This window comes from Arachis ipaensis, chromosome B7 (assembly GCF_059453495.1).
Source record: "Arachis ipaensis isolate K30076 ecotype BB chromosome B7, ASM5945349v1, whole genome shotgun sequence".
Lineage (NCBI taxonomy): Eukaryota > Viridiplantae > Streptophyta > Magnoliopsida > Fabales > Fabaceae > Arachis > Arachis ipaensis.
In genome coordinates, this window is record NC_142442.1 from 61,813,954 (window position 1) to 61,838,585 (window position 24,632).

The 24,632-nt window shown below is 41.8% G+C and overlaps 2 protein-coding genes across 2 annotated transcripts; one reads left to right on the forward strand and one right to left on the reverse strand.

The window, feature by feature from the left end:
* Positions 1 to 14,025: 14,025 nt before the first annotated feature.
* LOC148552785 (uncharacterized) lies at positions 14,026 to 15,447 on the reverse strand. Its single transcript, XM_088494719.1, has 2 exons — positions 14,506 to 15,447; positions 14,026 to 14,340 (listed from the first exon to the last, which is right to left on the reverse strand). The coding sequence occupies exons 1-2, from the start codon at positions 15,445 to 15,447 to the stop codon at positions 14,026 to 14,028; spliced, it is 1,257 nt and encodes a 418-aa protein (XP_088350845.1).
* Positions 15,448 to 19,182: 3,735 nt separating this feature from the next.
* On the forward strand, positions 19,183 to 19,746 carry LOC148552786 (uncharacterized). Its single transcript, XM_088494720.1, has 2 exons — positions 19,183 to 19,374; positions 19,462 to 19,746. Exons 1-2 carry the CDS (start codon positions 19,183 to 19,185, stop codon positions 19,744 to 19,746), a joined length of 477 nt encoding a protein of 158 aa, XP_088350846.1.
* Positions 19,747 to 24,632: the final 4,886 nt, after the last annotated feature.

Below are 24,632 nucleotides of genomic sequence, written 5' to 3' on the forward strand. Positions count from 1 at the left end.
AAGAAGCCTCCCAATGTCCAACTTAAGGACTTAAACTAAAAGTTCTTAGTGGAAGACACCCCACCATGGTAAACTCTTTCCATTCCCTTGTAGATATAATGAATGAATGAATTGAGTTCCATTGTATATAACTTCTTTACTTCTTGGTATATTTTGCTTGCTTGCTAAGGTGCTTATACATTCTATGTTTTAATTAGGGATGATTCTCTGAATTTGAGTTTTTGCTTGGATTACAAGTTTTCTCAATTTGTTTTGAAAATCCCCTATATTTCAAAAATGTGTTTAACTTTGCATCTTAGCTGGTTTTAAAATTTTAGAGGAGGATGAGAATATTATGAGCTCTCTTTGATGCTCATTAAAAAAAAAAAAACTAGCGACGCGCAAGGGCAAAGCGCGCGCGCGCGTCGGCTGTATATTTTTTGCTTTCTGGGCCAAGGACCAGAGAGTTGTGCCACTATTAGGCCAACTCTGTGCCTCAACCCACGCGGACGCACGCTGTACGCGTCCGCGCCGCTCCCTGTTTCACTACCCACACGTTGGCATGCTTGGCACCTCCGCGCCCATTCCATAAGCTCAAGCCATCCACACGCAAGCGCACAGTGCGCGCGCGTCGATGCGTTTTAGCATCACCCAGGCCAAAGGACCCGAGAGTTATGCCAACTCTGGGCCTCTTTTGTGCCTCTAACCCAGCACATCTGCGCTGACGCGCACCGTACGCGTCCGCGCCGATCTCCAATTTTCCCATCTACGCGTAGGGGCGTATGGCGCCTCCACGCCACTCCTTTATTTTCTCACCCACGCAGACGCGCACGGTGCGCGCACGCGTGGATTCAAATTTTTACTTACCCCAAGGACGCGAAGCCCTAGCGCATTCGTGCAACTGCCTCCATCCCTCTCATCTCCAACGTTCCATTTCCCTCCATTGCCAACCATCACCCCTGCAACCACCAGCACTCCGGCACACCACCGCCGCCGTCGCGCGCGCCCAGCCCCCTCTTCCTCACTCCCTCTCTCTCACGCGACCTTCTCTGTCTCTGTCTCTCTCACGCAACACCCCTACTCCACCACGAGCACAGCCGCGACGCCATCGTTGCCGGAGCGGGCATCGCCATTGGCAACCCCGCATTGCTGCTCTCTCTATCCTTTCCTCCCAATTCTGCTTCCGCTTGGCTTACAGGTTCACAACTTGAGCCTCTGTTCTGCTTCCCTTTTACTGCTTATTGTTAATATTAATTAATTATCTTAGTTAGTTAGTTTAGTTTACTTTAGGTGGTTAGCGAATCTGGGCTGAGTAGTGGATTTAGGCTTAATTGAATATTTTGCTGCTGTGTGAATTTGTTCTATTTCGTTGAATTGCTCTATTCTCTTGGATTGTTCTGTGTTCATTTAAAAATGTTGATGCTGCTTGCTTGTGTTTGATTAAGAAAGGAACTGCTGCTGTTCATTGTGCTGTTTACTTTACTTTGCTGCTGCATCATTGGCTGTTTGTTATATCCATGTGAATTCATATATATGGTTTTGTATTTTCAAGTATTAATGAACTCATATGGAACATGATTTACTGTTTGAACTTGGGAAATAGCCAATTTACTGCTGAAATGCTGCCGAAATTTTCCTAACCATGTTCCATGAATTAACAATGCTTTGATTGGTGTAACAAACTCTAGTTGATGATTTCTGTTTCAAATAGAATGTTGTTACCTAAAAGGTTTTGAAAAATCCTCATGGGCATGTTTACAAGTTTTTGGTTATGCTTCCAATATTCTTTACTTGCTTGCGATGCTAATTTGACAATATACATTGTATGATTAAGTAATTTTTCAGATTAACCATAAACTTGGTTTTCATTTAGAGTTAAGCCCAACTTGCTTACTTTCACAAGATTGATGATTCTTTCTACCTATGTGGCCACTGTGATTCAATTCCTCTATACCCTCTATGCCCTTGGTCACATGGTGCATGAATTTTTCAAATATCATCTCAATCTTTGTTATTTGCATTCATTGTTGGGATTGGTATTAAATATGCTTAAATTACTTGTTTCTCAAGGTTTTTCTCTCACCAACACCAATTCACATAACTCTAGTGATCTTTGCATTGATTGATGGTTTGTTCCATATTAGTTGCTTTCTAGCTATACCATATTTCATCATCAATGACTTGTTGCATTTCATGATTATGAACGTGCTTACATTCCTATTTTGTGCATTCCTTTTTGAATTGAGCTAATAACCACCATATCACTGATTTCCACACTAATTTCTAACTTTAATCTGTTTAACCAACTAACTTCTTTTGGTTTTCAACCTAACTCTCTTGATCATTATTTTGGATATGGTGTTTCATAGGCCTAGTAAACAAGTAATGTGCAAATGTGATTTAAATTTTTGGTTTAAAGTTCGGTTTGAATTCTGAATTCTGTTGCTTGCATTCCAAGAAATCTCCTTTCTTTATTCACTTCATGAATATGCTTTGCTTTGAGTGCTTTGTATCTACTTGGCTATCTGCTTATATTGTATCATCTCTGTTTTTCAGGATGTCAGACAAAGGAAAGGCTATAGCCACTATTTCTAAAAAGAGGAAGCGCTCTAAGACCTCTACCCCCTCTCCCTATGCAAATTATGCTAAGAATCCGCTGAATGAGGTGGACAAGGAAAATCAGTTGCTACCATCCACTGACCAAATCAAATTCCCAAACCTCTACTGTGAGCTTCGCTTCTCCGACTTCCGGAAGAAAAATCTGAACATTGAGAAGAAACTGCTCCTTCCCAATGATGTGAGGCGTGCCATTAACACCCGCATTCTGGAGTTAAGATTGGACTTTGTTGACAGAGATTTGGGGAGGGTGAACACTTCATGGGTGAGAGAATTTTATTGCAACTTCTTCCGAGCCAATCTTGATTCAGTGCAGCTGCGGGGTAGAGAGATTATGATCACTGAGGATGCTATTGGGGATGCACTGCTTTGCCACCATCGTCCTGACGAGACCTGTGCCTATAGGCAGGCAGAGGTAGCTATCCTCTCCATGACTTTTGATTATGAGGCACTTAAGCGCGTGATTGCCACTCCTGATGCTCCTTGGGTGATGGATTTAAACAACAAGAAGCCCAAGGGGATGTGCTTTGCCTATCTGACGAAAGAGGCCAAGACTTGGCAGCATATCTTCGCCTACTATGTCTTTCCCACCACTCACTTCTCAGAGATTCCGATGGATATGCTGGTTCTGATTGGATGTGTGATGGAAGGAAAGGAGGTAAACTTCCCCTGACTGATCAGGCATAGCATGTGGAGAGCTCATATTTGTGGCTTGCTACCCTTCCCTACACTGGTCACCAGCGTGATTGAGCTGGCAGGTGTCCCGTGGGAGGATGATGATGTGACACCACCACCCCTAGATGACGATGACAAGGAGACTACCATTCCGTGGGGTGTGTGGTTGCACGAGAAGCCCCCGCCCAAACGCCGTTCCCAAGCCAGAGCAGTGGAGGAGGCAGCTCAGCCCTTATCGTCAGCAGCAGCAGCAGGACCCCCCTCAACTTCAGCAGCCGTAGCATCTTTACCACCACCACCACCAGCACCTGAGCTGACTTATCTGTTGGTGCAGCACCTGCTTCGCTTCATGGACCGCTTCGAGCATCTTGTCATGCGACGTCTCGATCGCATCGACCAGGTGTTTGTAACACAGGGCATCGAGCTACCGCCGCTCCCAGACTCTCCTGCTTCCGACGAGCAGGATCAATAGGAGGAGCCGACTCATCAGGATGCACCTCCAGAGATACAGGCCACCACTAAGGTCCAGCAACCTCATGAGGATCCACAGCCACATCCAGAGCCACAGCTAGTCCCAGTCCCACAGCTCGAGCCTGAGGAGCCCGGCACGATTGTTAACCCCCATCCCGAGCTTCAGTAGTAGCATCGAGGACGATGCTTGATTCTAAAGTGTGGGGAGGTCACCGTTCGTGACCGATGTTTACATTTATGTGGTGAACTTTCGGACATCCATCTTTAGTTTCTGCTAGTTTATGTTATTTTACACTTTATCTTTTAGATTATTTTGGGATTACTGTACATATTTGCTATTGTGGATACTTTTATTCTGGTAGTTGCACACTTTTAATATATATATATATATATATATATATTTTGAATCTTAGTTTTTGATTGTGATTAGAAAAATGTTTTGAATTGATAAATTCTAGTTGACCCTTTTTCTATAAGAATTATGTTTTGATTGAAAAAAGGATAAACTAGGAAAAATTTTTAAAATTTTCTAAATCACAATATTGCACTGGAATAAGCTTACCCTAAACCCTAAACCCTAAACCCTAAACCCTAAACCCTAAACCCCTATTATATGTTTGATTCTTTATGTTCATTATTTTGTGTATACATGCAATTATATGATTGAGACTATTGTTCAAATAACTCACTTACCCAAAATAACTTACCTTTTATCTTCCATTGTTAGCCAATTTTGAGCCTATGCTTAACCCATTTGTTCATTATTATAGCACATTACAAGCTTAAGTGAAAAACAATAAATGTCCCTTGTTTGGATCTTTGATTAGCTTAGACTAGTGAGAGTGTTCATTACTTGATTTTGGGAGAGTTGGGAACATTGGGTAGAGATAAAAGTGTATTTATGTTTTTGTTGAAAATTTCTCAAGAATTGGATACATACTCATGTAGTAATCATATGTAAACCATATGCATTGATGTTCTTGTATATATTTTAGTAATTTTTTTTTTTAAATTTTGCAACAAAAAGGGAACAAAGGGTCCCAAAGTTTAAGGCTTCATTAATTCAATGCATATGTGAGGTATTAAAAAGGAATTGCATGAGTGTGTGAAAAGTGAAGAATGGATAGCTAGGTTTGTTTAGAATTGTTTAGGTTATCATAGGTTGGGTGGAAAGTTTAAGTTAATCAAAGATTCAAATTTCAAGCTCACTTGACCATATGCATCCTACCTTGACCCTAGCCCCATTACAACCTATGGGAAGTCCTCATGATATTTGTATGCATGCATAAAGTAATTGTTGATTGTTAGATGAAAAACAAATCTTGGAAAGCATGATTAGGGGAGAAATGAGTGAAGCAACCCCATACACTTGAGTGCATAGAGCGGATACACATCCGGCGAGGGTTCAATCACTCAATTACATGTTTCCACCCATGATCATCTTTTCTTGCAAGTTTGTAAACTCTTTTAATGATTCAATCCAATTGTGGTTTGCTTGATTGCTAATACCTTAGCCCTTGTGCTTGTATGTGTAATCTTGGAAATTGATTATTTTGACTAAGCCATTACATCATGTAAATAGATTGCATATAGATAGATTGCATTTAGTTAGTTACATTGAATAAATGTTAATGCCCTTTGCTTCTTCTAGATTTTAGCATGAGGACATGCTTAGTTTAAGTGTGGGGAGATTTGATAAACCCCGATTTCGTGATTTATCTTGTGCTTATTTTAGGGGCTTTTACCACCTTTTTCCACATTTATTCAATGAAATAGCATGGTTTTGTAATTCTCCCTTGAATTTTGCTTAAGTGTAAGAACATACTTTTTAGGCCCTAATTTGGTGATTTTAATTCACTTTAATTCCATTCGATGCCTTGATGTGTGTGTTAAGTGATTTCAGGTTTATAAGGCAAGTATTAGATGGAAGAAATGAGTAGAAAAGCATACAAAGGGGAGAATGCATGAAGAAACAAAGATTGGGAATGCATCAAAGGACGCGCACGCGCACAAGGCGCGCAGGCGCAAAAGTGGTCTCGCCAATAGACGCGCACGCGTACTTGACGCGTCCGCGCGAATGGAAAATTTTGCCAATTGACGCGCACGCGCACATGGCGCGCACACGCCAATACTCTTACATGGCCCACTTAAAGGCAAAACGCTGGGGGCGATTTCTGAGTTGCCCAGGCCCAATTCCAACTTGTTTCTGAGTGTATTTCATGCAGAATTGAAGTCCAAGCAAAGGGGGAGCAATTAGTTTAGCCAACATGAGCCTTTAGTTAGTTTTCTAGAGAGAGAAGCTCCCTCTTCTCTCTAGAATTAGGTTAGGATTAGGTTAGATTGTCTTAAATTCATGTTTAATTACTTGATCTCATCTTGTTTCTTTTATAATTTCTCATTTCTACATCTTAATTCTCTTAATTGTGATGTTAATTTCTCATTTTGCTCTCTTTTGTGATGATGAACTCATGTTAGATTTGATTTACTTTTAATGCAATTTAATGTTTGATGTTTCTTTAATTGATGAATTGAGTTGTGATCTTACTTTTCTTGCACTTAGTAGTTGTTAAATTTTATTAGTTTTGCAATTTATGATGTTTACCTTTATTGCACTCTATGTGTTTGATGAAATGTCCTCTTCAGTTTTTGAGTAATTTTGTCAACTCTTGGTCTAAGCCAAGGGAATTGGATAATCTTGAGTCATTGGGTATGATGGAATTGGTGATTTGAGAACCCATGGTGATCAATTTAATATCCATTAACGCTAACCCACTACTAAGTTAATTATTGGGTAGGTTAGGACTTAAGGGTGGATGTGATCAGATCTATTTGACGTACTTCAAGCTTAGGAGTAAATGTTACGTACTTAAAGCTTTTGGGAAGTAGACTTAATAGGTTGGCCTCTCATGATTATCAATATTCGATTTGTTGACAAGGATGGCGATCTCAATTACCTAAGTCTTAGCTAAGAGTTCTTTATCTTGCTTTCCTTACTTGCTTGCTTAATCTATTTTTCTTGCCATCTCATGAACAACAACAAAAAAAAAACCCTTTTTACCCCTTCATAGCCAAGAATTAAGCACTACATTGTTTCCTAGGGAGACGACCCGGAGTCCAAATACTCCGGTTATTTCTTATTAGGGGTTTGTTCTTTGTGACAACACTAAATTTAATTTGATGCGAGAGTTGTTCGTTGGTTTGGAGCTATACTTGCAACGTAAATATTTTGTGAAATTCCTTACCCACAACAATCATCAATCATCAATTAACTTTTCCTTAAAAAAAGATTTAGTATTATTTTATATTTTTTTAATTCTGTTTACATCCTAACCCAATAAATAAAAGTCAAGTTTAATAATACAAAAATGTCCACTAGTAAAGGTAGATTTTACGATAAGCCCGACCTCTTTAAAGAGATCGGACACCGACATAAAGGTCCAATCTTACTTGACTTAACAACTAACTGCTTCCTTAAATCTTTTCTACTATCTCTACCTCATCTAAAAAGTAGATCCCAATAAATTCTCAAGATAAAGGGAACGCTTATCTATCAGAAAAGATAGAACTACTAAAAGGTGGTTATCTACTCTACTATAAATACACTGAAATTCCCAGATATAAGACACTTTCTAATCTACTAAAAACGTGCCTAAAACCCTTACTAACTTAAGTATCAGAGTCTCTTGCAGGTACTACCCCCACCTTCTCACGAAAAACTCGGACAGGTGGCACCTCAGAGTCAAAGAGGTTGGACGCTGCCATATCAAAGGACCTGGACTTCACGTTTAAGCCCAGATCAACGTTTCAAGTAACTCTTGGAACAAGTTCTTTAGTTGATTTTTTTTTAGAAAAAATCTAAACATTTAATATTATAAATTTTAAAATTTATCAATTAACTATAATTCTTTTTTCAAATATTTTACATCTTAGATATTATAATTTTTTATAATTATAATGATAAAAATTAAAAAATTAATATATTTTTTAAGAAGAATACTAATATATATATATATATATATATAAAAGTTAATATTAATAAGATTATACAATTAAATAAATCTTAAAACATGTAAAAATATGAATATGTTAAGAGCTCACAAAATTGTAGATTGCAATGTCACAGGTACATTGTAGTTGTATACTACATATACAATTTAAAACACTGGTTATTAAAATTATAACAACAAATAATTAATCATTAAATTATTTATTCATTTAAAATATGTATTAAAATATAAAATATACATAAAAAATTAAATGATACATATATTTATACATAAATAATATTGATCGATTTGATAACTAATTTTTTATGTGAATTAATATTTTTGTGAAAACTATTATTTATTGTTTTAATTTAATTTTAAGTAAAGGAGGAAATAGCTAGCATGGTTACATGCAATTTTATATACAGATATTGTTAAGCATGAGACATGTGAAATTTGACTTGAATTCACCATACACGTTAGAATATATTTAGAATACTATATTATACGTATCTTAAATTAAATATATTCTAACAAATCAGTAGTAAGGTGTACGAGATGTCTCTGGTACGGTTTGAAGGGTGGATCGGAAATCCGCGAACCTGAGCTGAAGCCGGGTTGCCTGACTGGAACAATGGGGGGAGGTACCTGCAAAGACACTCCGACGCTCAAGTCAGAATGGATCTAAGAGGTAGAAGGTGTGAGGAATGAATGAATACCTGGAAGGACTCCGGTCCTCTATTTATAGATGGTGGGTATTCTTATCTTATCTTATCTGGTTAAGATAAGACGGACGTGTGAATTCGAAAGTCGGTTAGGAGCTCTGAAGGGCCGGTTTTTGGGCCTTCTGAGCGAGGTGCGGGTCGGACCCGGGAAGCCGGGGTTGGGTACAGTCTCGGGTCCTGGATCCGTGGCTCGGATCTGTAACAGTTGTCCCCACAGCGGGAGAGCGAGCGAGGTCGGTCTGTCGCTGGGAGATGCTATTTTCACCGTGGGCTTAGGCCTTTAGTTTTTCTTGAGTGGTCGTTTGGTTCTTCCGAGATGAGGTCGGTGTCTCAGTTTCGTTTTGTGGAAGTTTCATCTGACCGCTTAGGTCTGACGTGACTCTTCCGTATCCGCTGCGCCCGTTGCATTTTTCGAGGCGTGATTTATTAGTTACTTTTTCCAAGGGGGCATTTATTGCGAGGGGGTGTTTCCCTTTTTTGCCCTCATGTTTGCTTTGCTTTCTAGGGGTATTTGTGTTATTTTATTTTTTCAAAACCGTTTTGGTTTTCCTTTCTTCAGTTCCCTCGTTTTGCATCATTTCTCTACTGCTTTCTTCTTCCTAAGGAGCATTTTCTACTTTCCTTTCGCATTCTGTGGTTTTGGTTTGATCTTCTGCCATAGCATCTTCTCCTTGGATTTATTTCCTTCGCATTATCAGGTTGGTGTTCTTCTGCTTCTTTCTGTTTCCTTTTATCTTCCTTCGTGTTTTGTTTTGTCTCTGCTTAGTGTAGATTAGATTTTGTTTTCTGGTGTATGATGGCATTGCGTTATGGTAGATAGGTCTGTTGGGGTAGTGGGTTTTGTAAGGGAGCGAGTGCCGCCGTATAATTTGGTGGTGTTTAGTAGTGTTTGTTTGGTTTGATCCACCGTTTTCTGCCGCGGGATTTGGCTGACGGTGGTGCTCGTCGCTATTTTAGGTATGGCTCGTCGAAGGACTGAGGGTGTGAGGGCTCCGGTGGCCCCGGCGGGGGGTGTCCCCGATCTTTTTTCTTGGGTCACTAGTGACGTGTGGGGACGCCGTCGCGGATGACGGAGGCGGACCTTCAGCGGCTCCGTGATCAAGGAGCTGTTTGTGGGGGTGGCGACGCTGAACGCCATTATGAGCTTTCCCTCCCTGGGGTTGACGAGAGGGTCTGCTATACTAATCTTGACTCCCCGACTGTGCCGGATTGGATGTGGGTGTACGAGGCGATGTTTACCCGGCTTGGCGTTCGGCTTCCCTTTTCCCCTTTTGTTCAGCAGTTATTGAACCGGTGCTCCGTGGCGCCGTCCCAGCTGCATCCGAATAGCTGGGCGGCGCTATGGTCTTTCGAGCTTGTTTGTTACTATTTGGAGCTTCCTGCCTCGGTAAACGTCTTCCTTTTTCTTTTCTTGTGTACCCTTCCGACCAAGGAGGGGAAGCACAAGAAGGGATATGTGTCTTTTAGAGCTCAGCCGCATCGTCGAGTCTTCAGGTTGTATGAAGACTCTTTTCATGGTTTTAAGAGCGGGTATTTTAAGGTTCGTCCCGTAAGGGGACATCATCCTTTTTGGCTGACGTTGGAGGGTGAGTGTCGGTTCCCCACTTATTGGAACTTTAAGGCGGGGCCGTCCGTGTTTACTCGGGTTTTGAAGGAGTTCCTGTCCTAGGAGGAGCAGGATATCGCTCTTGTTCTGTGGCAGTTGTTTGGAGAGCGTCCTCTTAATCCTCGGGATGTGATGGGTGATCCGGTTGCTTGTCGGTCGTATGTTGGTGTGTGTCTGTTCTTTCTTTGGCTTTTATGTTTGTTTTCCCATTTTTATAACTTGGGATTTTTTGTTTTCTTTCAGTTGAGATGGCTGGTGGTTTGACTTCCTTGGCACGGTTGAAGGCAGCGATGGCCCAGGAGGAGGGGTCGTCGTCTCCGGCTACTCCTGTTTCTAACCCCGCCGTGGGGTCGCGGGCTATTTCTCAAGAGGTGGTTTCTTCGAGCGTGCGGGCTGATGCTCGGGTTTCCCCTGGCCCCGCAAATTCTCCTGAAGTCGTCGTGGTGACGGCTGCCGAGGCTTCTCGGAAGAGAAAAAGGCTTGAGGAGCCGAGCAGCGAGACTTTTGAGGAAGAGGGTCTTGTGCCTAGTGTGATGGATCGACGCTTCGATGCTCCGGGGTTCATCGATCAACACTTGATGCCTGGTACGGAGCCGTTTTTTGATGGCTGCGATGTTTCGTTCCAGGCCAAGTCGGTGTATCGTGCCCTCCTCCGGTCTGCCGTTGTCGTTAGGAAGGCTGAGCCCGTGATGGCACATGTTGGTTTGCTGGATAAGAAGCTTCGCCATTCTCAGGCTGAGGTGGCTAAGTTGAAGGAGGGGCTTGAGGCTGCCGAGGCTGCGAAGGAGAAGGCATTGAAGTCTTCAGAGGAAGCTGGGTCGGAGATTCTTCGGCTTTCCAAGGTTGAGACTTCGCTTCTTTCCCAATTGGCAGAGGAGTGGCAGCGGGCTTCAGATGCAGGTTCTCAAGCTGCCGTGCTTCTCGCTGAGTCGGAGGCTCTGAAGGCCGAGATCGCTGCCTTGAAGAGGGAGAAGACGGAGTTTTTGGGTGATGCAAAGGATGCGATTGCGGCTACCGAGGAGACGATGAAGGCTCAGGCTTTAGTGCTGGCTCCGGGAGTGGATGTGTCCATGATGGGAGCCTTCAAGACTGTTCGTGACGGCCAGATTGTTGATCTTGAGTAGCTTTTTTATCTTTGTAATTTTCGTTTTGAACTGTTTTTTTTTTTGGAATATTTTGGATGGCCAATGGCCGTGACATTGGGAATCGTTTAATGGTATTTTCGGCCGTTCGGGCCTTTGTATTATTCTGTTTTGTGGTATTTTCGGCCGTTCGGGCCTTTTGTTTGAGCTATTTCGTTTGTTTTATCGTTCCCTCGGACCGTCGTTTGGTCGGGTTTTTCATAGATATCCGTGTGTTGGGCCTGAGGGGTGATCAGTCCCCCAGTCGTGGCCGTGTTTTTGTGCCGTATTTGGTACACTTAGAAAAAAATAGAAATAGCTTTTAATGGAATTTTTATTGATGGGTGGGCCTCGTTAAAACCCTCCGTGTGTGGCGGGAAAGAGTACCCGGGATTGATACTTAAACGAAATTCGTAAAATTCAGGCGTTGTAAAATGGGAAGATACAAATAAAAAGGGGTGACCTAGTTAGGTCGTCTTAAGTGTAGTATCACCGTAAATTGGCGGCGTTCCAGGTCCTTGGGACTTCGTCGCCATTAAGTCGCTCGAGTTTATATGCTCCCTTTCCGATTACCGCCTTGATTCTGTATGGTCCTTCCCAGTTGGGGGTGAGTTTACCTTCTCCTGGGGTCGGGGGACCGATGTCGTTTCGTCGTAGGACGAGGTCGTCGGTCGCGAATTCCCGTCGGATGACGCCATGGTTGTATCTTAAGCTGATTCTCTGTTTTAGGGCTAGCTCTTTGATGTGAGCTATGCTTCTTTCCTCGTCAATGAGGTCTCGTTCTGCTTCCTCGTCGTTACCGCCGACCTTTTTTCTGGGGCATGGGTCTCCGATTTCTACCGGGATGACTGCCTCCACGCTGTATGTTAGTCGGAAGGGGGTTTCTCCCGTGGTCGTTTGCGGTGTGGTTCGGTATGACCATAGGACCGATCCGAGCTCGTCGGCCCATAGTCCTTTGGCTTCGTCGAGCCGTTTCTTGAGTCCCTTGACGATTATTTTGTTTGCGGATTCCACCTGTCCGTTTGTTTGGGGGTGTTCTACCGAGCTGAAACGGTGTGATACGCGTAGTCCTTCTAAGAATTCTCTGAACTTTTTGTTAGCAAATTGGGTTCCGTTGTCCGAGATAACGATCTCGGGGATCCAAAATCGGGTGATGATCTGTCGCCAGAAGAATTTACGGCATTGGGCTGCCGTTATGGAGGCTAGGGGTTCGGCTTCGATCCACTTGGTGTAGTAGTCTATGGCGACGATGAGATACCGGAGTTGACCGGGTGCCGTAGGGAAGGGTCCGACGAGGTCAATCCCCCAGGTGCCGAATGGCCGTTCTGCCGATATGATGCTGAGCTGGTGTGGCGCGGCTTGGTGGATATTGGCGTGCCTCTGGCATTTGTCGCAGCTTTTAACTATTTGTATGGAATCCCGGATGACCGTGGGCCAGAAGTAGCCTGCTCTGATGACTTTTTGGGCTAATGTTTTGCCTCCGACGTGGTGGCCGCAGCAACCTTCGTGGATTTCGCGGAGTATGTACTCCGTGTTCTCGGGTTCAACGCATTTGAGCAGGGGTTGCGAGAATCCGCGTTTGTATAGCTGTCCTGTGACAACGGTATAGTTGGCTGCTTCCCGTCTTATTCGTTTTCCCTCTTTGGGATCCGGCGGCAGTGTTCCGTCAAGGAGGTACTGTAGGATAGGGTGGGTCCAAGATCCTTGGTTTGAGAGTGTCAGATGAGTGTTGGTTGTCATTGACACGGAGGGTGACTTGACGACTTCTTGGATTAGCGATTTGTTACCGTGTCCTGGTTTGGTACTGGCTAGTTTGGAAAGTAGGTCTGCCCTGGCATTTCGTTCCCTAGGGACATGCTGTATGGTAACTCGCTCGAATCCTTCTTTTAGTTTGTTTACCTTGGCGAGGTACTGTTGGAGTAGGGGATCTCGTGTTTGGTAGTCTCCGTTGATTTGGGAGCTGACTACCTGTGAGTCGGTGTTTACCTCTAGGACTTTTGCTCCGACCTCCCGAGCTAGGGCTAGGCCTGCCAGGAGGGCCTCGTATTCTGCCTGGTTGTTTGAGACTGGGAATTCGTATCGTACTGATTGTTCGATTACGACTCCGTTCTGACTTTCGAGAATGACTCCAGCACCTCCAGAGGTGATGTTCGATGAGCCGTCAACATGTAGTTTCCATGATTCGGGGGTGGAGTTTCCTGGGGTCATCTCGGCGATAAAGTCGGCCATGGCCTGTGCTTTGATCGCGTACTGGGGTTCGAACTTGATTTGGAATTGAGATAGTTCGATGGACCACGCAAACATTCTTCCCGCAAGGTCGGGTTTTTGTAGTACTTGTTTGACCGCCTGGTCGGTTCGGACCGTTAAGGGGTGGGCCTGGAAGTATTGTCGCAGGCGCCGGGAGGCCGTGAGGAGTGTAAAAGCTAGTTTTTCTAGTCGTGAGTAGCGAGTTTCCTCTTCTTGCAAGACTTTGCTTATGAAGTAGATAGGTTCTTGTTCCTTTCTCATGTTTTCGCGGATGAGTGCTGCTGCGAGTGCCTCTTCCGTAATGGAGAGGTACAGGTAGAGTGTTTCCCCTGTTTGGGGTTTGGCAAGGATTGGTGGTTCCGCTAAAACTTTCTTGAAATGCTGGAATGCTTCTTCACACTCCGTCTCCCATATAAAAGGGGCTCCTTTTTTTATTAGTTTGAAGAAAGGGATCGCTTTTTGAGCCGATGCCCCGAGAAAGCGTGATAACGCTGTCAATCGGCCGGTGAGCTTTTGGATGTCTTTGAGGTTTTTTGGGCTCGTCATTTCGAGGACGGCGCGACATTTCTCCGGGTTTGCTTTAACTCCGCGTTGCATGATCATAAACCGAGGAACTTCCCTGCCTCCATCCCGAAGGCGCATTTTGCCGGGTTGAGTTGCATTTGGTGCTTTCGTAGGGTGTTCATTATGACCTTCAGGTCGTCGGTGAGTTGTTCGTCGGATTCAGTCTTAGCGAGCATGTCGTCTATGTAGACTTCTAGTTTGCTTCCGGACAGGTTTTGAAATATCTTGTTGACGAGTCTTTGATAGGTGGCTCCGGCGTTTTTTAGGCCGAAGGGCATCACTGTGTAGCAGTATGTCCCGTCTGGGGTGATGAACGCTGTTTTTTCTTCGTCTGGTCGGTGCATCGGAATCTGGTTGTAGCCAGAATATGCGTCCATGAAGCTGAGGTATCGGTGGCCGGATGCGGCGTCTACTAATCCGTCGATGTTTGGTAGGGGAAAGGCGTCCTTCGGGCAGGCTTTGTTGAGGTCCGTGTAGTCGACGCACATTCGCCATTTCCCGTTAGATTTTTTCACTAGCACGACGTTTGCTAACCAGGTCGTGTAGGGGAGTTCCCTGATGAAGTTGGCTTCGAGTAGGGCTTTGACTTGCTTCTTGACCTCGGCGGCTCGGTCTGGTGACATTTTTCGCCTTCTTTGTGCCACTGGTTTAGCTTTGGGGTCCACGGCTAGCCGGTGGGACATTAGGTCGGGGTTTATTCCCGGCATGTCGGCTGGTGTAAATGCGAACAAATCTCTATTTTGCTTCAAGTGTTGGGAGAGTTCTTCTTTGAGATCATATGGGAGGTTCCTTTTAATGAAGGTGTATTCCTCTTTGCTTGGCCCTATTTGTAGCTTTTCCATGTCTCCTTCTGGCTCTGGCCTGGGTTGGCCGTCTTGCCGAGCATCTAGGTCAGCTAGGAATACCCCGGTCGCGTCTCGGGATTTCTTCCTTAGGGCTAGGCTGGTGTTGTCGCATTCGGCTGCGACTTCTCGGTCCCCGTGGATGGTACCGACGGAGCCATCGTCGGTTCTAAACTTCATGAGGAGGTATTTGGTAAAGATGACTGCGGAGAAGTCGTTGATTGTTTTTCTTCCGAGAATCACGTTATAGGCTGTGGAGTCTTTTAGGACTACGAATTCGGACAAGATTGTCTTCTTTTGGTTGCTTGTTCCTATGGTGATGGGAAGGGTGATTGAGCCATCTGGTTTGAGAAAGTTGTCTCCGAGTTCTGTGACACCGTTGTGGTGTGTTTGGAGGTTGTCATTGTGGAGCCCGAGCTTATCGAAGGCTCCTCGGAAGAGGATGTTTGAGTCTGCCCCGGTGTCTACCAGTATCCTCCGTACTAGTCCTGTTCCGATTCTAGCCGAGATGACGAAGGGGAAGTCTTCGGCCGAGGTGCCGTGCTGGCAATCCTCTGGTAAGAAGGTTATCGTGTTGTCGGCCGCAATGGTTGGAGTCTGGTTTCTGACCGCCATTACTTTGAGATCTTTTTTCATTGTTAGTTTCGACTTGCTCGGTATGTCCTTACCCGTAATGACGTTTACGATGATGATGGGGTCGTCTTCTGGGCTTTTCCTGGGCGGTTGTTTTTGGGTTCTCGGGTTACGTCCGTCTTTTTCCGGTGACCTGTCTCTTTCCACGCGTCTTGGTTCTCTGATGATTTTGGCAAATTCTGGGAGTTTGCCGTCTCGTATGGCCTGTTCGAGGGCGTCTTTAAGGTCAAAACAATCTTGTGTTTTGTGACCGTATCCTCGGTGGTAGTCGCAGTAGAGGGTTTTGTTGCCTCCCGTCCTTTCCTTGAGTTGTCGGGCTTTCGGAATGATGCCTCGATCTGCTATTTGGTGGTATATGTCGGTAATTGGTGCTGTCAGGGGCGTATAATTAGAGAATTTACCAATTCTTGGTGGTTGGCTTGTATTTGTTGGTCTGGGGTGGTCTCTTTGATTCTCTCTGGGTGGTGGGTTTTGGCGAGAAGCCGAGTTACCGTGTTGGGTGTTGCCGTTTTGCCGTTTGTTGGCGGCGACGACTTGGCTGACTTCTTCGTCATTGATGTAATCTCTGGCGACGTTCTGGATCTCGTGCATGTCCATACTGGTTTAGTGGTGAGGTGTTTGTGAAAATCTTCGTTCATGAGTCCATTGGTTAGGTAAAGGCTTGCGACGGAATCCGTGAGTCCGTCGACCATCAGGCATTCGTCGTTGAAGCGGTCGAGGTATTTCCTTGTGGATTCTTCTTGTTTTTGCGTGACCCCCAGTAAGCTGATGGGGTGTTTGGCTTTAGTGATTCTGGTTGTGAATTGGGCCATGAATTTTTGTGTCACATCGTAAAAATTGGCTATGGATCCGTTTGGGAGGGCGTTGAACCATTTGATCGCCGGTCCCGCTAGGGTTACCGGGAAGGCTCTGCATCAGACCGCGTCGGCCGCTCCTTCCAGGTTCATTCTGGCTTCGAAGGCCGTTAGATGTTCCTGGGGATCTTTGGTTCCATCATACTTCATGTCGGTAGGTTTGTCGAAACCTTTGGGGAGTTTTGCTCTTAAAATTTTTTCTGTGAATGGTGTAGCTCCCATTATTATATGGTCGTTTCTTGTGCGCTTGGTGTTTCGGTCCCTCCGATCTTCGTCTGAGTAGTGTTGATAACTCAGATCTCGGGAATCGCTGCGGTTGTGTTTCTTATTGTATCGCCGTTCTGGCGATTTCTCGTGTCTGTGGTCGCGTGAGGCGCTGCGACCGTCTCTTCTGTTGTGTCGTCGGGTTGGCGACCTACCGCGGCGAGACCTTGATCTGGAAGTTGCATGGCTTCTGTGTTCGTTGTTGTGTTTTTCTCTATTGGTCAATTTGCCTTCGAGTTCCTGGACCCGGAGGCAGAGATCCTGGATGATCTGTGCCGCTTTGTCCCTAGCTTTCTCGGGATGTCGTTGGTCCGTGACGACGCGGTCGTTCGTGTGTTGGACGGTACTTGCTATTCTTGCTTGGTTTGTGACCTCCCGGTGTTCTGGGGTTGGGTTAAGCGGTCGGGAGTCATCCTGGCTTGAGGGGGTTTCCTCCAGGACGTCCCCCATCCGGCTTGGCTGGCGCAAGTCCCCACAGACGGCGCCAATGTACGAGATGTCTCTGGTACGGTTTGAAGGGTGGATCGGGAACCCGCGAACCTGAGCTGAAGCCGGGTTGCCTGACTGGAACAATGGGGGGAGGTACCTGCAAAGACACTCCGACGCTCAAGTCAGAATGGATCTAAGAGGTAGAAGGTGTGAGGAATGAATGAATACCTGGAAGGACTCCGGTCCTCTATTTATAGATGGTGGATATTCTTATCTTATCTTATCTGGTTAAGATAAGATGGACGTGTGAATTCGAAAGTCGGTTAGGAGCTCTGAAGGGCCGGTTTTTGGGCCTTCTGAGCGAGGTGCGGGTCGGAACCGGAAAACCGGGGTTGGGTACAGTCTCGGGTCCTAGATCCGTAGCTCGGATCCGTAACATAAGGTAAAAGTGGGGTTCTTTCTTCTGCCAGTAATTGGTTCTTAAGGTCGTTATTCAGCACCAGTGAAAGACATGAATGAATGAATAAATGTCGGTTGCTTGGTTGTTCAAATTGACAAAGAAATATAAGCAAAAAGGATTTATGGTCGGTTGGATTATTTAATTTTCTCTTACTTTGTACTTTATGCAAAGATACTATACTTTTGAGTTTTGAAAAACAGTCATAGTTAGGAAGGTTAGGTTCAGGTTGCGGGTATTATATGAACATACAAACTCATGAGCATCATCGTTCAATTGCTTGCTAATTATTGATTATATTTTTTATATTCTAGAAACAACGTGTTAGTCAATTATAGACTTTGAATTTTATAGATATATACTATTGTGTTTGAGTTTCGCTAAAAATATCAATTTTTTTGCATGTGGGTAAGAATTACTTTTTTTCACTGGCTTGTGGAGTTTACCGTGACCAAGAATTAACTAGTGGCAGTTTACTTTTTCCTGGTAAAATTCACCTGTATCACGGTACTATTTTTTCTAAATATTTAAGCGAATAGGAAGAAAAATATAAATAGTCATATTTTTAATATGTCTTTTTAAATAATAAGAGTCTCTTTTAAATTTATTTAAATTTTTGTATATTTTTTTTATTTGTCTTATGCTATTTTTTTCTCTTTTAGAGAATAATAAAAATTGAATTTTAGATTATTCAATCATAAAAACTCTAATGCTATGTTATTATACCAATTCTTTTAAAAACTTAAGCAGATAAAAAAAAAAACACATAAATAACTATCTCTCTAAATAACAACTTGAAAATGCAAAAAAATAAAGATCAAGGAAAAAAATAGTAATGGCACAAAAACAAAATTGGGTGAAGAAAAATGATCAAAAATATTTTTTAAAATCTATTCATTTTAACAAAAGATTTTAAGAAAAATAAAAATTATTTCTAAGAAAAACAATGTTAACATTTTTAAGAAAATAACATTTAGTTAAAAACATCTGTAAAAAAATATTTTCAAAAATAATGTTATGATACTCTTTAAATTTGTGGTGAAACAAATTTTCAAAAGTTTAATCAATTTTTGTTTTTTAAAAATAAATTTCATAGCAAAATATTAATACAAATTGTTAGCTTACTCAATCGTAAAGTTTTATTTACTTATATTAAATACAATAGTAGATTTTATTCTTTACACACAATGCAGTTATATATAAAATAAACTTGCACATATAAATAATTTAATTCTGCATTAATAACAGAATTAACCACCAATTCTCTCTCTCTCTCTCTCTCTCTCTCTCTTCTAACATGGTATCAGATGACATTTCTTCTACTTCTTGAACCTTTTGCAACTATTTTTTGGATTCTTCTAGAATTCACATTTCTTTTACATCATTTCTCTCCATCTATTTTTCCTTCTTCATCTTCTCTCATTCTTTCCCCTTTCTTTGGATCACACAATAGAGCTTGATGAGGTTTGATTACTGTGAAACTTCCTGCTTTTGGTTGTGCTTCAATTCTGATCAATGAGCCTTGGAAAGAAGCAATTGAAGTTCCATGGATCATCTTGCGTCTTCACAATCAGTAGCTCCCGTTTCACCTGTTGTTTCTTTGCATGCATCAATGACGGTCGATCCATATAATCTTTCCTCTTCTGATCAACCTGTATTGGTACTTGTCACTCAAAACTCACTAAGGACAATTATAATTCATGGAGTCGTGCAATGTGTAAAGCTTTAAATGCCAAACGAAAGCTTGGCTTCATCAACGGTTCTGTTTTTTCACCAGCTTCAATCACTGAGCCAGAGAGTTTTGAGAATTGGCAATGTGTGAACGATGTGGTGAGCAAATGGATTTTGAATTCAGTCTCAAAGGCGATTGCTACATCCCTTGTCTACACAGATTCAGCTGCAAAGGTGTGGAATGGCCTAAAGGAGTGATTTCAACATGGAAACAGCCCTCGTGTCTTCGAATTGAAGTGTGAACTGCTGAATCTTCATCAGGGAACCATGTCTGTTTCTCAATATTTCACCAAAATCAAAGTTCTATGGGAAGAGCTAAATTCTTACAAACCCGTTCAATGCAATTGTGTTAATGCCCGTGCAATGCATGCATTCCTTCAAGCAGAATATGTACACTGCTTCTTGATGGGCTTAGATGATTCATTTACACAAATTCGAGATCATATTCTGCTAATGGAACCTATTCTAGCTGTCAACAAAGTCTTGTCCTTGATCACTCAAGAAGAAAAGCACAGAGCACTTGAAGTTGGCTCCAACTTAACCTAGAACGAAGTAGCTTTCTTTACACGTAATCAACATTCACCTCATGATCAAGGTCGAGATAGAGCTTTAGTGAAGAAAGATCGCCTCCTCTGTGCACATTGTAGGATTCTTGGACACTCAATTGAAAAGTGTTACAAGATTCACAGTTATCCCCTCCCAATTATGGCAAGGGGAGAGGATTGAAACAATCGGTTCATCACGTGGCTACTATATAGACAAAACAAGAGAACACACCACCACTCAATTTGACTCACTCTCAAGTCCAGCAACTACTCAATTCGCTCAAGAATCAAAAGATTCAAGAAATTCCCTCTGCTGGAGCTACGGATGTCTCAACTTTAGCAGGTATAATCCTCAACACATCAATGACAAGATCATCATTCTTAAAGAGTTTTTAAAGCTTGGATAGTGGGGCCACCATTCACATAACTTATGATTGATTAATTTTTTCTTCCATTTACACTTCTAGAAAATTTTTTGTCTCTTTACCTAATGGTACTACCTTTAATGCTAATTTCATAGGTTTAGTCGTCATCAATTCTAATATCACCTTATAAAATGTCCTATATGTTCCTAAATTCCATGTCAATTTGTTATATGTATCTTCTTTCCTAGCTAATACCTCACTTATCATCACTATTGGTTTTCTTTCACCGTTCAACGCAGTAACTCATTTAAAAGAGGATTGGGAAGGGTGAGCTACATCAAAGTCGTCATATTTACTTCTAAATTCAATAAATTTGAATACTTCAAACTTTTGGCACAATCATTTAGGTCATATTTCTTCTAAAATTCTTCAACATTTAGCTAAAATCTTAGACGTGCCAAATAAATTAGATTGTAACAATTATGAGATTTTTCCAATTGCAAAGTTTCGAAAACACTCATTTAAACCTCATAATAAACTGTCTGAGCATGCTTTTGTGTTGTGTATTGTGATGTTTGGGGACTGATGAGCGGATATTTTATACGCGTTTTGAAGGTAATTTCATGTAGTTTTTAGTATGTTTTAGTTAGTTTTTAGTATATTTTTATTAATTTCTAGGCAAAATTCATATTTCTGGACTTTACTATGAGTTTGTGTGTTTTTCTGTGATTTAGGTATTTTCTGGCTGAAATTGAGGGAGCTGAGTAAAAATCTGATTCAGGCTGAAAAAGGACTGCAGATGCTGTTGGATTCTGACCTCCCTACACTCGAAATGGATTTTTTGGAGCTACAAGAGTCCAAATGGCGCGATCTCAATTGCGTTGGAAAGTAGACATCCAGGGCTTTCCAGCAATATATAATACTCCACACTTTGCTCAAGGATAAACGACGTAAGCGGGAGTTCAACGCCAGTTCCATGTTGCATTCTGGCGTTAAACGCCAGAAACAGGTTACAAGTTGGAGTTTAACGCCCAAAACAGGTTACAACCGGGCGTTTAACTTCAGAAATAGCCTAGGCACGTGTAAAGCTCAAGTCTTAGCTCCAGCAAACACCAAGTAGGCCCCAGAAGTGGATTTCTGCACTATCTGTCATAGCTTATTCATTTTCTGTAAACCTAGGTTAATAGTTTTAGTATTTAAACAACTTTTAGAGAGTTATTTTGAAACTCATGACATTTTTAGATCTGAACTTTGTACTCTTTGACGGCATGAGTCTCTAAACTCCATTGTTGGGGGTGAGGAGCTCTACTGTGTCTCGATGAATTAATGCAATTATTTCTGTTTTCTATTCGAACACGCTTGTTTCTATCTAAGATGTTCATTCGCACTTTAATATGATGAATGTGATGATCCGTGACACTCATCACCATTCTCAATCTATGAACGCGTGCCTGACAACCACTCCCGTTCTACCTTCGATTGAATGAGTATCTCTTGGATTCCTTAATCAGAATCTTCGTGGTATAAGCTAGAATCCATTGGCAGCACTCTTGAGAATCCGAAAAGTCTAAACCTTGTCTGTGGTATTCCGAGTAGGATTCAGGGATTGAATGACTGTGACGAGTTTCAAACTCACAAGGGTTGGGCGTAGTGACAGACGCAAAAGGATCAATGGATCCTATTCCAGCATGAGTGAGAACCGACAGATGATTAGTCGTGCGGTGACAGCGCACCTGGACCATTTTCACTGAGAGGACGGATGGTAGCCATTGACAACGGTGATCCACCAACACACAGCTTGCCATAGGAGGAACCTTGCGTGCGTGAAGAAGAAGACAAGGGGAAAGCAGAGATTCAGAAGACAAAGCCTCTCCAAAACTCCAACATAATCTCCATTACTACATAACAAGTATTTATTTCATGCTCTTTTATTTTTCGCAATTCAAAATGATAATCATAATTAATCTCCTGACTAAGATTTACAAGGTAACCAGAGATTGCTTCAAGCCAACAATCTCCGTGGGATCGACCCTTACTCACGTAAGGTATTACTTGGACGACCCAGTGCACTTGCTGGTTAGTTGTGCGGAGTTGTGAAAAGTATGAATCACAATTTCGTGCACCAAGTTTTTGGCGCCGTTGCCGGGGATTGTTCGAGTTTGGACAACTGACGGTTTATTTTGTTACTTAGATTAGGAAAAATTTTTCTTTTTGGTTTAGAGTCTTCTATTATTTTCTTTGGTTGAAAGTTTTTTTTTAAATCCTTATTTTCTCTTTTTAATTTTTTTGAAAATTTTTTTAATTAATAATTGAGTTTTTCTGTTTGAGTTTAGTTTCATGTTTTAAGTTTGGTGTCAATTGCATGTTTTTATTTTCTTTTAAATTTTCGAATTTGTGTTCATTGTTCTTTCTTAATCTTCCAGTTGTTCTTATTTATTTTCCTTGTTTGATCTTTAGTTTTTCTTATTCTGTGTCTTTTCTTATTTTTCTTGTGCTTTTTCAAAATATCAATTTTCAAAAATTTTTATTTATTAAATACCTTATTAAAACACGTTAAATTTATAGCTCAATTGGCTAGAGCGTTGTGCTTATGTTCTTGGTAATTGGCTGTCTTCTTTTTAAATTTTTTTCAAAAATAATTTTTCTTTGAATAAATCTTGTGCCAAACTTCAAGTTTGGTGTTCTCCTGTTCACTTTTCTTTTGTTTTCAAAAATTTATTTTGGTTTTCTAAAAATTTTAAGTTTGGTGTTCTTTCTTCATGTTCTTGTGTTCTTGTGAGTCTTCAAAGTGTTCTTGAGTCTTCTTTGTATTTTGATCTTAAAATTTTTAAGTTTGGTGTTTCTTGGTGTTTTTCCTCCAAAATTTTCGAAAATAAGGAGCATTGGATCTAAATATTTTAAGTTTTGTGTCTTTTTATTGTTTTTTCTCTTTCCTCATTGAATTCAAAAATATATTTTCCTTTTATTTTAACTGATTTTCGAAAATTACCTTTAAAAATTCAGATTTTTATTTTTAAAAAAAAATCAAATCTTTTCAAAATTCAAAATCTTATTCAAAAATCATATTCAAAAAATTTTCAAATCTCTTCAATTAATTAGTCAATTCAACATTCAAATTTCTTTTTATTTTATTTTTCTTTTAATTTTCGAAATCTATATTTTATTTTCTAATTATTTTACTTTATTTTATTTCATTTTTTCGGTTATTTTTTATTAAATAATATATATATATATATATATGTGTGTGTGTGTGTTTTACTTGCAATTCACATCATCTCCCTTTCTCCGTCATGGATCTAAGTGGAAATGAACAGTCCAGAAAGACAATGGGGTCATATGCTAACCCCACTACTGCTGCATATGGGAGTAGTATCTGTATACCCTCCATCAAAGTAGGCAGTTTTGAGCTAAATCCTCAGCTCATTGTCATGGTGCAGCAAAACTGCCAGTATTCCGGTCTTTCACAGGAAGAACCTACTGAGTTTCTGGCACAATTCTTGCAAATTGCTGACACAGTACGTGACAAGGAGGTAGATCAGGATGTATACAAATTGTTACTGTTTCCGTTTGCTGTAAAAGATCAAGCTAAAAGGTGGTTAAACAACCAACCCACAGCAAGCATAAGGACATGGAAACAATTATCAGACAAATTCCTGAATCAATATTTTCCTCCAAAAAGGATGACACAGCTAAGGCTGGACATCCAAGGCTTTAAACAAGAGGATGATGAATCCCTCTATAATGCTTGGGAGAGGTACAGAGGGATGCTAAGGAAATGCCCCTCTGAAATGTTTTCAGAGTGGGTACAGTTAGACATCTTCTACTATGGGCTTACAGAAGGAGCTCAGATGTCCCTAGATCACTCAGCTGGTGGATCTATACACATGAGAAAAACTATTGAAGAGGCTCAAGAGCTTATTGATATAGTTGCCAGAAATCAGTACCTGTACATAAGCAGTGAGTCCTCCATAAAAGAAGAAGCCAAAGCAGTGTCTACTGAACTTGGTCCTCCAGAACAAGTTGCTGAACTCAATCAACAATTGTGCTTTCTAATAAAACAGCTAGCAGAATTCAAGGAGATGCTACAAGACACTAAAAATGCTAATAAAAATATGGAGGCACAATTGAATCAGATAAAACAGCAGTTATCAAGGCAGATAACAGAAGAATGCCAGGCAGTTCAATTAAGAAGTGGGAAAATATTAAATACTTCGCTTCAGAACAGCAGAAAGCCAAGGAAAGAATAACTGACAGAAGATGAGCAGAATATCATCCAGAATCCCTCTGAAGACAGTAAGAGCCCAGAGAGGAATGATTCTGGCACTCAAATGCCAGAAAAGGATGGAGAGCTGGCGTTAAACGCCCAACCCATGCTCAGTTCTGGCGTTCAAACGCCACAAACAAGCAAGGAGTTGGCGTTAAACGCCCAAAGGAAGCTCAGTTCTGGCGTTCAAATGCCAGGAACAGGTAAGAAGTTGGCGTCCAACGCCAATCCAGCTTTCACCCCTGGCATTCAAACGCC

What these genes read in the sequence shown, in the direction of transcription:
- LOC148552785 (XM_088494719.1), bottom strand. Translation starts at nt 15,447, where the DNA reads ATGGCGGTCAGAAACCAGACTCCAACCATTGCGGCCGACAACACGATA. An exon ending in GGTTAGCAAACGTCGTGCTA is followed by an intron (nt 14,341 to 14,505) that starts GTGAAAAAATCT and finishes GGCTACAACCAG; the next exon opens with ATTCCGATGCACCGACCAGA.
- LOC148552786 (XM_088494720.1), top strand. Translation starts at nt 19,183, where the DNA reads ATGTGTAAAGCTTTAAATGCCAAACGAAAGCTTGGCTTCATCAACGGT. An exon ending in ACACAGATTCAGCTGCAAAG is followed by an intron (nt 19,375 to 19,461) that starts GTGTGGAATGGC and finishes AATCTTCATCAG; the next exon opens with GGAACCATGTCTGTTTCTCA.